Genomic DNA, 17,484 nt, shown 5'->3' on the forward strand with positions numbered 1-17,484 from the left:
GCAAGAACCACCAGCATTTCCAACCAGCTCTGGGCAATGCTGCTGCTCCCAGGAGCTCCCTGGCAGCTCCAGTGGAGGCAGCAACCTCGTGGGGAGGGGGCTGTGCGGGATGGGAGCTGGCCTTTGCAGGAGGTGTGGGGCTGGCCGTGCAGACACAGGGCCTACGCCTGACGGCTCTGCTGTGCTCTCTGCAGCACTGCTTTGCTTGCGGGAGCGGGGCGCCGCCATCAGCTGCCAGGCCAAGGGCTGCAGCCGCACTTTCCACCTGCCGTGCGCTTCCAAGCACAGCTGCATCACCCAGTTCTTTGGGCCCTACAGGTAAGGGCTGCCGGCCCCGGCGCCACAGCCGCCCTGCTGCGACGCCCCCATGCCAGCGCTGGCCAAGCAGCCGAGCAAGCTGCATGCCTTCCCCGCTGCAACGCCTGCGAGCGGCTGCCAGGGCCAGGCTGCGCAGGGCTCCATGGCACCCTTTTGCCCTCCTCTGTGGCAGCGTGCGAGGCCTTGGTGCTTCCTGGCCTCGACCCTGACTTCCTTGCTCCCCCAGGTCCTTCTGCTGGGAGCACCACCTGGAGCACACAGCGCTGGCGCATCCCCAAGCAGAAACAACATGCATCATCTCCCTGAAGCCCATGGATGACTAAATCTCCTACAGCACCATGGTGTGCCTGGCCTGCAAAGGGGCCTGGTTCCACCTGGTCTGCATGCAGATTGGAGGCCCTTCCTTGGCTCTGTGGTGGCCAGCTGCAGCACTCTGCTAACACTGCGTGCGTCTCCTGCAGGGACACAGTGTGCATGCCAGCTTTTCCTGCTTCCGGTGCCCACTGTATAAAAACTGCAGGAAATTTCTGCCCAAGATGTTTGAAATGGGCATCCCAATCCCCTTCAGGTTGGTTTTCTGCTGCCCATGTGCCCCACTCCTGAGACAGAAGGGTGCCAGCGTGGTGCTGCCCCAAGGACTCCTGAGGCAAGTGCAGCCCACGGGTCTGCAGCGAGCCCTGGGCCCTGCTTCCCCAGGGAGTTTGCAGTGGGACGGGGGGCCAGGAGAGCCCCTGCGCATGCCTGACACCAGGGCAGGGGAGCCTCACGACTTTCCCTTGCTTCCCCTGCAGAAGATCAGCGGCGGAGGAAGGCAGCACTACCGGGACTTGTACCAGCTGTGCAGCCGCAGCGATGCCGGCCAGTGCCTTTGCCTGCGAGGCAGGGAGCAGACAGAGCCAAGCGGGTACGTCAGCCACGCAGCAGTTTTGCAGTGGCTAGTGCGGCACAGCTGCCGTCCTCTCGGTGTCCGCAGGTTATGCAAGGAGGTGGAGGGACGCCCTGGTGGGAACGGGGCAGAGGGAAAGGGACAGCCCTTTGGCAGGGGGCTGCCAGGGCAGGGGCTGCCCACACCAGTGCTGTTGCCCAAGGGGTCCTGCAGGCAGTGGTGGGTGTTGCTGGGGCTCTGCATGGGCTCTTGGTCTCCCCAAGGGCGCTGGGAACAGGGACGTGGCACTAGAGCTGTGCCAGGCACTGCCCTGCTCTGGTCCCGTGGTGCCTTCCCAGCACCAGTGCCTGCCCCAGCTGCCACCACAACCCACCAACCTGTTTGCTTTGCCAGGCCGTGGGAGCTGCTGCTGTGCTCCTCCTGCACCTCCGAAGGGGCCCATCGGCGCTGCTCAGGCCTGGCAAATGCCACTGCGAGCTGGGAATGCGACAAGTGTGTCGGCCTGGGCCCCAGTAAGAGGCAAAGCAGACAGGAGCCTGCGGGCTGGGGCCAGGGACCAGGCCAGGCCTGGAAGCAGGTGCTCAGGGCAGCACTGGCCAACTGTCTCTGCCCGCCGGAGGGCTGGGGGCACCGCTCAGGGCTCTCCAGCCCCGGGGGCCTGGGGCCCTGCTCCAGACCTTCCTGCCTCCCTTCACAGCCTGCAGCGCGCAGCCAGAGCTGGTCGGACCCAGCACAAGCAGCCAGGCAGAACTGGCAGCGACCTCCAGCTCCACAGCTCCCGAGACCCGCAGCCCGTCAGCTGGGATGGGGCCAGAGAGAAGACCAGGTCACTCCAGGCTATTCCGCCGGTCCCCAAATCCCTACCGCTGGCCCTAAAGACTCCACTGGACAAGCCGTGTGCCAGCTCCAAGCAACAACAGAGCCCCAGACAATAAAATTGTCAGCTGCTCTTTACTGCACTGGGAGCTGCGTTATGTCTCCCTTGGCTTGCTCCTGCTTTGCCTTTCTGCGAGGGCTATTTTGGGGGAGGGGAGCAGTGGGGCTGTGTTGGCGGTGACTGTTGGCAAGACCTTGCCCAAGACCTTCCATGCTCTGGGCGGACTGTGGCCAAGTGGCAAGCAGCTTGGCCACACGCGTCTGGCCTGGTGGCCGCAACAGGCAGAACGGGCTGGGAGAGAGGGAAGGCCATTGAGGAGGCAAGGCACTTTGGTGCCTTTGGAAGGGGAAGGCCTGAGAGTGCTGGAGCTGAGGCCTCTCATTTCTCTGGCCAATCTCTCTGGCCGCAAGGCACCTTTCTCTTGGGAGGGTGGGGAGAAAATCTGGAGAAAGGAAGACGTTCCTGGGCTGTAGAAGGATGTGGTAAGCGATCACTTAAACAAACTGCACATCCACAGTCCATGGCCCCTGCTAGGATACAGCCATGAGTGCTGAGGGAGCTGGCAGAGAGCATTGCAAGGCTACTCGGAATCATCTTGGAAAGGTCCTGGCAATGAGGAGCTGAGGTGCCTGAGGCCAGGAAGAAAGCAACGGTCACTGCAGTCTTCCAAAAGGGCAAGCAGAAGGCCCCAGGAAACTAGAGGCCGGACAGCCTCTCCACCATGCCTGCAGAGGTGCTGAACAGCTCCTCTGGGAGACCATCCCCAAGCATGTGAAGAGGAAGGAGGTGATAAGTGGCAGTCAGCCTGGGTTCACCAAGCGGAAATCATGCTTAAGCAACCTGAGAGCCTTCTCTGTTGTAATGCTTGGCTGAGTAACTGAGGGGAGAGCATTGGATGTGGTCTCCCTTGCCTTCAGGAGAGCTTTGGACAGTGTTTCCTAGTGTTTCCTCCTAGGCGCACAGAGGAAGTGTAGGCTAGATGAGCAGGCAGTGAGCTGCACTGAAAATTAGTGGAATGGTAGAGCTCAGAGGGCTGTGATCAGTGGTGCAAGGTCTTGTTGGAGGCCTGTAGCTAGTGGTGTAACGCAGGCATCAATACTAGCTCCAAAGCTGTCCAACTTACTCCTCAGTTACCCCGAGTTTGCTGATGGTTGACAATTGGAAGGAGGGGCTGAGGCTCCAGAGGGTTGTGCTGCCCTTCAGCATTTGTTTCAGCATTCAGATTTAACCCTTCAGCACTGTTTTCAAGTGAAGACTGTGGAGACATTAACTGAGCACTGCTACCTCTACTACACCTAACAATGGTTTGGGGAGAGCTCAGGCAGAGCTCAGAGGGTTGTGATCAGTGGTGCAGAGTCTAGTTGGAGGCCTGTAGTTAGTGGAGTTCTGCAGGGGTCAGTACTAGGGCCAGTCTTGTTCAGCTTATTCATCAATGACCTGCATAAGGGGACAGAGTGCCTCCTCAGCAAGTCTCATGATGATACCAAGCTGGGAGGAGTGGCTGATACACCAGAAGGCTGTGCTGCCATTCAGAGAGACCTGGACAGGCTAGAGAGCTGGGTGGAAAAGGACCTTGTGAAGTTCAAGAAGGGCAAGTGCAAGGTCCTACACCTGGGGAGAAATAACCCCAGGTACCAGTACAGGCTAGGGGCTGACTTGCTGAAAAACAGCTCTGCAGAGAAGGATCTGGGAGTTTTGGTGGACAAGTTTACCATGAGCCACCAATGTGCCCTTGTGGCCAAGGCCAGTGGTATCCTAGGCTGCATGAGGAAGAGTGGTGCCAGCAGGTTGAGGGAAGTGATCCTGCTCCTCTACTCAGCCTTGATAAGGCTGCATCTGGAGTGTTGTGCCTGATTCTGGGCTCCCCAGTACAAGAGAGAGGGAACTACTGGGGAGAGTCCAGCGTAGAGCTACAAAGATGATTAGAGGACTGGAGCATCTCTCTTATGAGGAAAGGCTGCAAGAACTGGGTCTGTTTAGCTTGAAGAAGACTCAGAGAGGATCTTATCAATATCTACAAATACCTTAAGGGAAGGTGTCAAGGGGATGGGGCCAGGTTCTTTTCAGTGGTGCCAAGCAACAGGGCAAGAGGCAACATGCACGAACTGAAACACAGGAAGTTCCGCCTGAATACGAGGAAGAACTCTCCTGTGAGAGTGACGGACCACTGGAACAGGTTGCCCACAGAGGTTGTGGAGTTTCCTTCTCTGGAGATACTCAAAAGCTGCCTGGATGCAAACCTGTCTTAATATGCTCTAGGAAAGCCTGCTTGAACAGGGTGGTTGGACTAGATGATCTCCAGAGGTCCCTTCCAACCTCAACTATTCTTTGATGGCAGTGGTCTGGCAGCTGCACTAGCTCCTCACAGCACCATCGCAGTGCCAAAGGCAAGAAGAGCACATATGACCCCAGCTGTGTGAGCTGCCTGAAGGGATGTTGCTGCACAGAGCCACAGTGAAGGAGAAGTAAAAGGAGGCTTTAAGATGCCCAGGCTGCCCTACAATTCGGTCCTGACAGAACCGAGGGAGAAGAGACGCCGCGCTCCCAATCCCCCACCCGCCACACGAGCCTAATGGTCGCTGCTTCCCGCCGCGCTCCTTTTAAAGGCGCCCGTTTGACGTCACGGCTGAAGCAGGCGGCCGTTAGGCGCGCGCTGCCCCGCCCCCGAGCGGTTGGTCGCCGCGCGGCGAGCACGTGCCCCGCCCCCCGCCACCGCTCCCCCCTCCCCCCCGCCGGGTGCGAGGGCGCCGATAGGCAGAGGCGGCGCAGGCGGTTGGCGGGGGCGGTTGGCGCGCAGGCGCGTTGCGGCGCGGCGCTGGCGGCTTCCATGAGCAGGCGCTGCCCGCCGGGCGCCGCCTGGCTGCTGCGGGGGCTCGCCGGCCCCGCCGCCCGCTGCCTGGGCAGGAGCATGAGCCTCTGCGGCGCTCCGGCCGCCTGCGCCGCGGGGCCTGCGGCCGGCGGCGGCGGCGGCGCGGGCTTCTCGTCGCGGCGGAGCCCGCCGTGGCTGCGGCTGCCCGAGGTGCCGGGCGCCGAGGCGCACCGCGCCAACGAGCTGCTGCTGCTGCTGCCGCCGGCGCGGCGCGGCCCCGAGCCGCCGCAGCACCACGTCGTCTACTTCCCGGGGGACGTGCAGGTACGGGGGCCTCCGCGAGCCGGCGGCCGCGCCTCAGAAAGCTCGTGGCGGGGGGGGCCGCTGCGGCCGCTGGGGGTAGCGGGGCTCGGCCGCTCCTGGCCTCGGGAGCGGCCCCCCCCCCGTGCGCCGATAGCGCAGACCGGCGTTCCCGCCCGTGCTGGCGTGTTCAAATCTCGTCAAAGGCAATCCAAGGCGCGAAGGTGATAAAATGGCACGATTGAAAGGCTGGGGCTGTCCGTGCAGCCGCTCCGCCGCCATCCCGGCCTCTCCGCCCCTCCAGGCGGCTTGCGGGGGCGCTGCCCCCGGGTGACAGCGCTGAGCGCTGCCCCAGGCGCGTAGCCAGCCTCTGTGCGTCTGCCTGCTCCGAGCCGTCAGTCCGTATCAACAGCCAGCGCCCCTCGAAGGCGGAGGTGCTGTCTTCTTGTTCGCGGGAAAGGCTTCCCTTCTCTGTAACCTAAAAATGCAGAGCCTCGTGGGGTTTTCCTTTATAGGTTATGATGGTCTAAAAAACCTTAAAAAAAAAAAAAAAAAGAAAGAAAAAAAACACTTTTTTTATTATTATTCCTGGGTATGGCTTGTCAAGAGCCTGCATTGTGCTTAGCAAAAGACACTAATGAATATTCTATGCCATGATGAATTCAGTGTTGAGGATCATTAGTGATTCGGAGATTAGTTTTTTTTCTGCCTGTGTCCAGTATGGATGTGAGCAAGAGGAATAAACACTCCCTAAGGCTGAATGAGAGAAATATTTTTCTGTATATAGAAGAAAGCTAATTACTGAAGTCTTAAATCCATTATTTGTAATAAATCAATCAATATTTCTGTAGATGGAAAAAATGCAGCAAAATTATGTATTTTTGTCATTTTAAGCTGAATAATGCTTTTCCTTTGGAGTGAAGGCAACAAGAAATGATGAATAACTCCATTTGCTTATTTTTATTGTGGTGATTTTATGTGATCAAAATTATTAAGCTAGAATAAGTAGTCTAAATATGCCAGTAATTAAACAAACTGTTTCTTGTTCTGGGAGCCTAGCAAGCAAGTGCCTCTGTAATATGGAGTGTTTCTCTGTTAGTCAGCCACAGCCCTTCCATATGAATATTCCTGTCTAGTGTGTGTATAAATATATATACCTACACCACACACACACAGTTGATGTGTTTTCACAATGTACTAATGCATTTTTTTTAATTTTTCAGAACTATCATGATGTCATGTCATGCCACCCAGAAAACTTTCAGTGGGAGCACTGGAGTTTTGAAAATGTTGCTACCATACTTGCTCATCGATTTCCTAATAGCTTCATTTGGGTTGTAAAGTGTTCTCGAATGCACCTGCACAAATTCAGTTGTTATGACAACTTTGTGGCAAGCAACATGTTTGGAGCACCAGAGCATAGCACCGACTTTGGAGCTTTCAGGCATCTTCATGCATTGCTAGTTAATGCATTCAGACTTGCTCAGAACATGCTGTTGTCGCAGAAGAGCACGTATGGTTTCAACAAGGATGCAAAGATAGCTGCTTGTAAATCGCAGCCGCAGTCTGATCCTACAACGAATGACTGTTTGTCCACAGAAAGAGAGAGAGACTATGAATACTCTAATAATTCTGCTGTGAACTTCATTATACCATCTGCTGTAGATGCAGTGTCATTTACTTTGATTGGCTTCAGTAAAGGTTGTGTGGTTTTGAACCAGCTGCTGTATGAGCTGAAGGAAGCTAAAAAAGACAAGAATACAGATGCCTTCTTAAAAAACATAAAAGCAATCTACTGGTTGGATGGTGGTCACTCTGGAGGAAGCAATACTTGGGTTAATTACCCTGAAGTGCTGAAAGAACTTGCACAAACAGGAATTGAAGTTCATGCTCACGTTACACCGTACCAGGTGTTTGATACAATGAGATCATGGATTGGGAGAGAGCATGAGAAATTTGTACAGATACTTGAAGAATTGGGTGTAGAAATAGATGATCAACTACATTTTGCAGATGAAGTTCCCTCCTTAGATAACCATTTCAGAGTTCATGAAGTATTTTGAGACTGTATATATCTCTGTATTCATTGCAAAAGCACTTTTGACGCTGTAAAATCTTGATCTTACAACTTTGAACGGACACTCTCTGAAGAGTAATACTGAATCAGTCTTGTGTTCTTAGTAGATACTGTATATAAATTTCAGTGGCTTAAAAGGGGGGATGGAAATCCCATATCTAGAGCAGATGAAGTCATTTGCTTCCTGGCAAAACTGTTATGAAGAATTATGTGAACATTTATCTCAAACTGTTGGCAAAATTTTTAGCCCTGGATGTCCGAAGTAATATACTGCCTTTAACAGGAGTTAAAAAGTACTGAAGATTTTCAGATGTCTGTATACTTCTATTAACAAGCTTCCAGGTCTGAAAAACTTGGTTTTTGTCAGTAACAGAAAAAGCAGTAGTTTTTTGGCTTAGAGAAAATGATGATTGTTGGAGCAATCTTAGTTATACATTGTTGAAAAGTGTTTTAATTAGGTAACTTAATCTTCTAGTTTTGTAACATTTCTTCTATTAAAAGAAGGTCACCAATATTTACTTTTGGAATAATAGTGCCAATTTGCTTTTGTTCCCTGTTAAAACTTTGCTTTTTCTGTGGCTATAAAATTTCATTAACTCATTGCTTAGTATCTGATAATGAATAGCCTTTTTATCTGGAACTTGAAAATTTTGATATAGCTATGAAGTCACCAAGAATATTCATAAGGGTGTAGTTTATTGCTGTTTCAGCATATTGCTCTTGCTTTGACTAACTTCTGTAAGGACTGGAAGTAATTACATGTATTTGCAATTTGAAGTGTGTTTATTCCTTCTCTTCTGGAACTGGTGAGGATTTTTTTTTTTTTTTTTTTTTTTTTTTTTTTTTTTTGCAAACTGCAGCATTGGTGTTCATCTAAATCGAGCCATAAGTATATGGCATATTACAAACTACATAAAATGTTTTAAATATGTTGACTGTAGGTGTTTCAAAATGCTTCAGATTGTAGAACTATGATAGCTTTTAAATGTATTGCAGTAGTTGCTTCTAGAGCCACCCAAAAATCTATTTTCAGAGCATAATATTTGATACAGGAAAAAAAAATACCATCTAATTAAATGCAAGGCAAGACAAATCAGATACAGAAGATGTCATCTAGTTCAGGCTCAAAACCTGAATGTACTTCAAAAAAAAGTTACTGCAAGGTGGACACAAGAGGGAAATACTGGAACTCTTCTACTGTTGTATGTTTTTCCTTTTATCTACAAACCAATCTTGGAGAATGACTCTTAAAGACAACTGCAGCTATTAATGGTTATCCAGTAGTTTAATAGTTTTGGATTTCCTGAAAGATAGAAAAACAGAATTTAGCAGAACAGTGTGACAAATATAGCTCTAGTCTGAAGAAAAAAAGTTTACTCAACTTAATTCGAATGTTTGATTGCTTAGCAACACCTTTTCCCTGCTTCTAGCTTCCTGTTCCTTTTGTACTGTGGAAGATGGATCTGGGTCATCTTTCCTCTCTTGGCATCATTAAAACTTCCAAGGTTCACTGGAGACAGTGTTTTTGCAACTCTTGCAGAGGATGTGCACATGTTAATGATCACTGAAGAATAAGAAAAGCCCAATGATCTCTTAAAACCTTTTTTTTTATACTCCACATAAAAGTATTACGGGTGATGGAAAGGAATCAGCATACAAAAAGTAGCTTTTACAATGTGAAAATGAATTCTGTAGCTAGTAATAAGCTAATGTAACTATCTTTCAAAAGTAGAAATCTATTTTAAATTATGGAGAAAAGTACAACCTACAAACTAACTGCAATTTTATAAAATAATCTGAAATACAGTTCTATCTGCTTTTATTAAAATCTTTCTTGGAGACTCTGTTCAACCCTCTATTGATTACCTCCTTAATCGACTTTCAACAACTTACGTGTTTCAGGGAAGGGTATTTCTCTCTTTCTCTCTCTCTCTCTCTCTTTCTCTCTCTCTCTCTCTCTCTCTCTCTCTCTTTTTTTTTTTTTTTTTTGTCCTTTTGATATCACAAGCAATAGATGTGAAGACTGCCTTCTGCAAAGGAAATGTGGGTCACCTAACATAGTGTTTTTAATAGAGCACCTATAAATTGCTTAAAATATCTTTAATTATCCATTGTTAAATTTAAAAAAGTTTGTTCTTGCTGCCTCTCAGTTCAGTGCCAATGTTCTCAAAATTAACCAGAGCAACACTAAAATTTGCCCTGTCCAATAATAATGCACATTATTATGTACAGACCAATGTCAAAACAATTCAGTGCCAGCCAAAACAGTAGGAGTTGTTGCAAGCTTTTGAAAATAACTATTAAAATACTGACATTGTCTTCAAAGGTTTCTGGATGGCTCTCCTATGAAAATATTAAGCTATTCGGTGGAGGTGGTTTGCAATAGATGTTAAATAAAATCAGCTCAAGTTTTGCTGCATTACTTTGAAGAATAAGCACTTTCTTGTAAAACTAATCTTGTTGTAAGACTTGGTATTTCAGAGGGAAAACAGGCTGGTTGGTTTTTATTCTTGAAACAGTTGTAATACTGTGTTGGAATGTGCCTCTGTCATTCACTACAATGCATGCTAAAAATAAAATATGCAGACAGTGTAGAAAATAGTGTTTCACATGGGTGAAACCACTCCAATATGAATGTAAAATTGTTAAATGAGGAATGTACAGTTAAGGTTTGTGAATTATGGTTTAGTGGGTGTTTGTGAAGACCTAGGTTTAAAAAAAAAAGTATCAACACCTATTTCATAGCAGCTTTTCTTCAAGGCACGCTTTGTATTTATGTAGTCAGCATCTACTGTTGTAAAACAGCTTACTGGGATCTCGCCTATGAGGGAAAGCTGGCAGGAAGTAAGTGAAGGTGTGAACATTCCTGTTAGGATGAAATGAATCATGGTTTGGAGCGGCCGGTTTCTTTCCCTTAACTATAAAGGCAATTTATAATAAAACTTAGATGTTAATGCCTGAAGTTAAGTGGGATGAGTTCCTGTTCTCATGCCCACTTAGTGGCTTAGTGCAAGACGCTATTCTATTTTGGAATGGAGTAAGCAACGTTATACCTTGTGTCCTTAGTAAAAGCTAGTATGTATTAGCTGGTATAGTCTATATTACGTGCTTGTTCCATGTATGTTAGACAAGTCATTGTTCATACAAAAAATGTCAGCTTCTCTGTCTAAAAGGTTTTAAGCTGCTTCTATTAAAAATCCATTTAAAACAAGGCTTTCTGTGAAATTGTCCAGTCCATACAGCTTAAATGATACTACTTTGTGTTTATCTTAAATACTAACAACTTAGTTAACCTTCTTCTTATCTATATCTAACATAATCATATCTCTGTAACTGCTTCTGCATAAATCAGTATCAGACACTAATTTTGAAAGGTAATTATGGATAGAAGCTGAAAAGAACATTTTTTTTGTCCTCACCCTGATGATGTCCTGTTCCTCCGTTATGTTAGCACTAGCACTTTATGGTAAGCTGTTCTAGCTTGCTAAAATAGCATTATTACTGATAAAGAAAGATGACTAATAAGTGCTATGTATTTAAATGTTCATAGATCTTATTTTAAATATGACTGCAAAGTCAGTCATTCAGAAGTTAGGATGCTACAATTGCGGATATTCACAGATAAAAGTAATACATGTCATGTTATGTTTTCCCAACAGATCCTTTTTGATTTGCAGAAAGAAAATGTCACCTTTTCTCTCATCCAGCACTTCTCATAGTGTTGTCTTTTCTAGTCTTACCTAATGTTGTCTTTTCTAATTCTATTTTTTCTAATCTAATCTTGACATCTCTGCAGATAAATAATATTTGTTCTATGCAGGTGGAAAGTTGAAGCACTGAGATGAAAGTACAACTGTTCATTTGCTCTGAATGTTTATTTTAAATTATACAAGGCCTTATTTTTCATATGCTCAGTGCACAGATGGAACTGTGTATCCACTGTTTCTTGAGATCTGGTTCTAGGGTGCTAAAGTGGGCACCCATGAAATAAGCAAAATAACTAAAAGCTCTGTTAAAAAGATGACTGGACATATTTGACATCACATGGGAACACAGCAGGAAAGACTTGTGAAGTCAGGTTCTCCAAGGTATCATTAAACATGGTCAGAAGATGATTGCTTTTCCCCTTCTCATCTATGTTGGTGTCTATGTCTCTGTCTCATCCCTGTCAAGTAGCCTTGTTTTTATTATTATTATTTCATACTTTTGAGGGTAATCCTCTTCTATATGGCCACTTTGAAAAGACTTCGTGAAGTTATAAAACTAATTTTGACCTGTATAGCATTTTATATCCAGGTAATTTAAACTGCTTTGCAAATGTGATTCTGCAGTAACAGATTCTGCAAAGATAGGCTCATGTTTCGTGGTATTGGAAAAGTCATGGGACGAGTCAACAGGTTTTGTATTTTTTAAATCAGTTTACATATTGTGTTGGCATAACTAATATATCATTCTATAGTACTGACTATGGTGTTTGTTACACTGTGTCTTGATAATACTGAAATAAGCTATAGTGCTATATGTGTTCTAATAAATGTAACATTACTCATTGTGTCGCATGCTGACTTAATGCTAAGTTAGAGACCAACATAGTTGCATCAGCATAAAACCTGTGTAGACCAGTTCTTCAATTCCCCTTACAATAGGAGCCAAGAGCCTCACAATCCTTAACGTTAACATACTCACCTGTACCAGTCCTAGGTAATGTAAGAAATACTGTCCTTATTTTCTAGTGAGCTGAAACAGAGAAGCTAAAGGATAGCACAGAAGAATTTTGGCATTTGCATGTGCTTTTCTGCACCGGCCTCTTAGCTACATCGCTGCCTCAAAGAGCCTGAATTGTCTGGTACCCCCATACAGGACAAAAGCAGAGGTGGATGCCTCAGACTGCAATCTGCAAGAGAGCTTCAAATCGTCTCTGGAGTTGACTTCAGAATCCTTTTAATCTTACAATAATGCTTCCTTTTTATAAGGATGGCAGATGAAAAAGTTACTTCCGATGGCTTTGTCTGTCTTACTGAGCTCTTGACTTTGTTAATCAATATAAGATGCAAGGTGAGCATCTTATTTGAGTAAAATAATCCTAAGTTATTAAGCAAATTGTCAAAGATCATCTAATATCTATGTGACAGGGCCAGGCACTGTGCTTCTCCCAGTGCTAGACATACTGTTTCCGACCAGATTAATTCTAACTGTATTAAAGTAGCAGAACTTACTCAGTATTAGCAACATAATAGCTATGTTAGATATACGTAATACCTACCCAGTAGTGGCTATTGTACATCACTAAGAGTCACAAGGAGAAACTGCTTGAGGCAGTCGTTAAGCTCGACTTAAGGAGCCTTAAGTTAAACCTAGCCTGAGTGATAAAGCAGTGATGGCTTTGTGGTCATTCCGAGTTACTAGGGCTTAATTCAGTTTGTTTCTAAGAGAACCCAGGAAGTGTCAAGTTCTGTTTAAGCAAATGACTTGAAAAGCATTCGTTACAGCAAAAGGGAAAAACATTCTCATCTGCATTTTCTTCATGTGAATGGACATCTCAGGTATTTGAAAAGCCAAACGCATCACTTCAAGCTTTGGAATAGATTTTGCGTCTTTCAGCAGGCTTTCTGAGGACACTTCGTCGTGACTGTTAGCTTCCCCGAATAAACTTGACACTTGAGAGCCAAGTTGTTTCTAGTAGAAGATACAGAAAGACTGCAAAATACAGAAAACAGTCGAGATATACTAGTGTTGGAGAAGAACAAAGCAAGGTTCTTCACATCCCTCGCACCAACAATTTATACTACGAGGAATTCAATTTATAGGCATCAGATGAAGCGATTGCTTCCCTTACAGGCTACCTGCATAGCTCTTCTTTCCCATTTATCATCACGAGGAAAACATTGAGTTTGTATGATGGAAGTTTTAAGCAATTCATATATTCCTTGACATTTGAAGTAAAATGCTTTCACAGCAAAAAAATGTGCATTACTATGATCTATCTTACTATTGCAAGCAATAGCCTCCGAACATGTTTGTCCAAACACATAGAGCAGCACATTTTATATGGTTGAGCAGTCCTTTTAATGTTTTCAATCTGCTCTTAGAAATGTTGACTAGGACCATATCCGAACAACTGAAAAGGAAGTAAGCTGGTCTCTTTGCTCTCAGGAACCACCACATATGGAGATCAGAATCTATCCTCAGTCCTAGAGTCCAACCCAAACAAAATAGGAAAACTTAACGTGCAACTTCTGCTGCAAACTTGTACAGCTATTTAAATGAATTAAGATTTCATCTTTCCTTTTACTAATACTGGAATTTTGGTTCCTACATCTGACAGTAGTTTCCATAGATTGTCTTGTAAAAGTTGCTGTCTCTGAAGATGCATTTTCAACACTAGTGATTCCTTCGTGGAAACATCTAAACACCTCAGGTTGTGATAAACACATTTTGGGCAGAGGAAAAACAAATCAAGTCTGCACAGGAAGCTGTAAGTATATTGGGATCATGCCACATGTAATATAATCTCTACTCTCAATAAAATCATCCTGGAATCAGTAGTCTCATTGCAGGACTATCAGCATGAACGAACTAAGTAGTTTCAATCCTGCATATTTAAAAGAGACTGCAAATATATTCTGCTGCTTCATGACCAACTCAAATCCCTTCACATTAGGCATTTAACTTGATGCCTATATTAATTTAGGCTAAGGTGTTCCTGGAGAGAAGCACATCAGAGCGCACCAGTCTTTAGTACAGGTATTAATGTGAATATTCTCTGAATGTTGAATTGCACTTGTGTTTTCTGGCATTCTCTCTCAATTTGGTCAATAAGCCATTGAAATACTGACACTAAAAGATAGGCATATGGGATTAATATTTTTGTCTTTTAGATATTCACTTGCCAGAAATCTTTACTTCATTTTTTCATACTGTTTGGCCAATTTAGTACTCCTTAATGGACAGATTTTTGATGGCCTGCTTAAGAGCTTGACAGGAGAATATTTTGACATCAATGTTTTCCTTTGATTTCTTTCCACAGCAACCATGCTAAGAAAAATATAAAATATATACTTTCTGAAATCAACTTGTCCTTTGTATTTCACTCAACCAAGAATAAATACCGAATTCTTTCCAGATGTTGGTTTGCAATGAACTTGATTACATTTAAAAGCATCAGTCACAAGTAATAAAAAGCTAGGGGCTAGCCAAGCTTAAACTACCGATTTCAGATACTGTCGATGTTTAATGCTATCTTAACTGAGCTTTCTGTCCTGGACAGTCTACATCACCTAACCGCTCTGTTGAATAAACTGTTTGAAGTGATGGCTTTGAATGCTTAAGACTGTCAGTAGGTGCCTGTTCCCACAGCTTCATCTGTTTTCCGTGATCCCATTGTGATCCCATTTTGCTTTAAGTCATCTCTAAAGGACAAATTCCCACGGAATATCAGTGTCTCTAACTTTGTGTTATTCTAGTAATATATTTCAAGTATGGCTACAACTATTCTCTCACTGTGTTAGCTCAAAGGTAGTCTTTCAATGATTTCACCATTCATTCATCATTGCGCTGCTCCAGTTCCACACCATGTTGCACAGTGGCATGAAAGGGCCAATTAAATTTTTTACATAGTAACTTCAAGATTTGTATCACTAATAACATCATGCCCAAGTTTAAAAAATAGTTTGAAACGTGTTTGCTTGTCGTCTTCTTTGATAGCATGTCAGAACATGTTTTATAACAGTTATTAAATAAAAAATTGAAGAGATTGGCTCAAAGTGTAATGAATAGCACTGACAAAAAACTACTATGCTGTTCTCACTGACCTGCAGGGAATACTTCCTGTTGCTCTTTCTAGAAGATGCATTTACATCACCTCTAGTGGGTTTGCTGACATCTTCTCAGAGAAATTTAAAACTGAAAGGGCAATGGAGAGGGAACAAGTATTACTGCAGAGTTTTCCCATGGGACACTAGAAGGGGAGCATGAACAGGGTTGAGTTATCACCATCTGACTATGGTGAGATGCCCATATTTACTGTCATCTAAAAATGAAATAAAAGCCTTATTTTAAAGCCAGTGATGTGAAAAGCAAATAGATCCACTCCTATAGCACTTGGCTTACAGACTAGTTCATTCAGCGTGGCCTTCTTCCACCCAACACTTCTTACACTTTCTAATCCAAACTTCACTAGTTTAAACAAGAGAATTATTGCAGCTTTCCTACTGGGCTACCTCAACACTTACCTTGCAACTGAGCAATGAGAGGGCTTCATTTGGTCTAAGGTGTTTAATAGTCTCTCTTACAAAAAAGGAGATTCAAAAATAATCAGCACAGCATTCTGGATTCTTGTGGGTTGGCAGGTGCAACCTGGGATCTTATTTGTGGTTTTTACATATATGCTATGGAACAAGTAATATTGAAAATCTTAATGGCACTAACAGGTCACACAGCATTGAAATGCATTTGTTCCACAAGATTTTCCTCCTTTTAGTTTCTCTTGTCCCCTGGTATCCCAAACAGCTTCTTTCCTCTCCCTCTGAAGCACAGCAGGCACTCCTCACCAGTGGAGACACAGGCAGATCACTCCTACACTGCTTGCTGCTCCATAAAGCTTTTCCTTATTTATATCTAAGTGTTGGGGGGGAGGGAACAACACCTGAGAACACCAAGCTGGTGCCTCCTCTTTTGGGAATGAAGGATCTAGAAATGGCAGAATGAGGGATGAGCACAGTACTGCCTCCGTGCTAGCATAGTAAGCTGCCCGTGGTTAGAGTTAACAGAGAAAGCCACGCTGGCACAATGCAGTAACGTGGTTCTGCGTAGCCCTGCAGACTCTCTGAGCCTCCCTGTTCACTCCTAGCACCCAAAGAATATGCTCTGTACACCTCTACAAAACAACTCATAGGCAGCCCTCTGCATTGCCTATCTGACAAAGACAAGACACTTCCCCAGCTTAACGCTAGGGCTCACAGTCCCTGTCTCTGCAGTACACACAAGCAATCCTTAATCACAGAAGAAATTTCGAGAGACCCATTTGTGTTCCCAGATTTAAATTCTGCCCTCAGAACGTACAATGATGCCCATCAGGATCGCTTGGCTGGTTACATTCATGCCTATTCATTAAGATGGCATGATGCCTGCTCACATGGCAGCAGACTATTTTCACTGTGTTAAACTGCCAAGAATAGGTTTAGAAGAATAACTTGCACAGTGTTGCAAGCCCCTGCTTGTCTGGAGCGTAACATTTTTCTGTGCTTTATTAACACAACCTATCTATCCAGTCTAGCAGCCTTTGACAAGTTACAGTTCTCCAAAAACGCTGCTGGAAGCAGCAGACTGACCTAAGTGACAGGAACCTACTGCTGAGATTGTGCATTCTCCAAGCAGCACAAGTCACAACATCATAAAAATTTTAAATGGAGTACAACAGCCTTATTTGTGAGATGCCCAGCTTTACTTTTACAAGACTTCTGTAAGCACCACAATCTGCCAAAAAACAACCATTAGCATATAGGCTCCATCTTGAAAGACACCCGTTCATACGGCACACAATGCATCTCAAATACTGCTCCCAATAGATTCTGCATCTACTCCAACATTATTAAGAACTTACATTCAGAATCTACAACTGTAGCCTGCTGGATTTGCAGGTACATCAATTGCAAATACTGGACAGCTGCAGTTACAGTGATGCTGCCTGCCTGTATTGTGGCAGCCACGGTGGTTGTGACAAGCAAGGTTTCCTGCTCAACACCTTAATCAACTAGGAAAATGGTGATCATTTCCCCTGTGGCCAAGCAGCTGCACAATTCTAAACTTTAATCTTGAATGATCTAACCTTTGCTGTTCTTCATGTCTGCCGCTGCTCTGCAGTTTCACCACAAGAGGGAGCTGATTCCCCCCCCAGCTGTTACTCAAAAAACAACAAACCATTAGTACTACCACTAACCCCCAACTCGGACCTCCACAGAGCCCACCCTGACTTTGCTAAGCTTTAGTAAACCAGGTGGCATTCAGGAAGATGTGAAGTTACTTCTAAGCATACACTCTGTCAGACCGGTCCACCTGTCAAAATTCTTATTCAGAACTATTTAAGCAAAGCACTCCAAAAAGAGTGCAGATACTGCAAACATAGGACTGCAAACTTACCCTATAGGAAACAGATCTTTGGATCAACAAGATCACACAATGCATGTGAAGAAAAATAAGAAGAAATATCTACAAGATAA

At 45.1% G+C, this 17,484-nt stretch overlaps 1 protein-coding gene across 1 annotated transcript; it reads left to right on the plus strand.

Moving 5' to 3' along the window:
- Positions 1-4,908: 4,908 nt before the first annotated feature.
- C6H2orf69 (chromosome 6 C2orf69 homolog) lies at positions 4,909-8,044 on the plus strand. The gene is made up of 2 exons (XM_062578359.1): positions 4,909-5,214; positions 6,414-8,044. The coding sequence occupies exons 1-2, from the start codon at positions 4,909-4,911 to the stop codon at positions 7,251-7,253; spliced, it is 1,146 nt and encodes a 381-aa protein (XP_062434343.1). The 3' UTR covers positions 7,254-8,044.
- Positions 8,045-17,484: the final 9,440 nt, after the last annotated feature.

This window comes from Rhea pennata, chromosome 6 (genome assembly GCF_028389875.1).
Source record: "Rhea pennata isolate bPtePen1 chromosome 6, bPtePen1.pri, whole genome shotgun sequence".
NCBI classification, from domain to species: Eukaryota; Metazoa; Chordata; class Aves; order Rheiformes; family Rheidae; genus Rhea; species Rhea pennata.

Coding starts and splice junctions, on each gene's coding strand:
- C6H2orf69 (XM_062578359.1), top strand. CDS start 4,909: ATGAGCAGGCGCTGCCCGCCGGGCGCCGCCTGGCTGCTGCGGGGGCTC. Junction 5,215..6,413: donor ACTTCCCGGGGGACGTGCAG/GTACGGGGGCCT, acceptor TTAATTTTTCAG/AACTATCATGATGTCATGTC.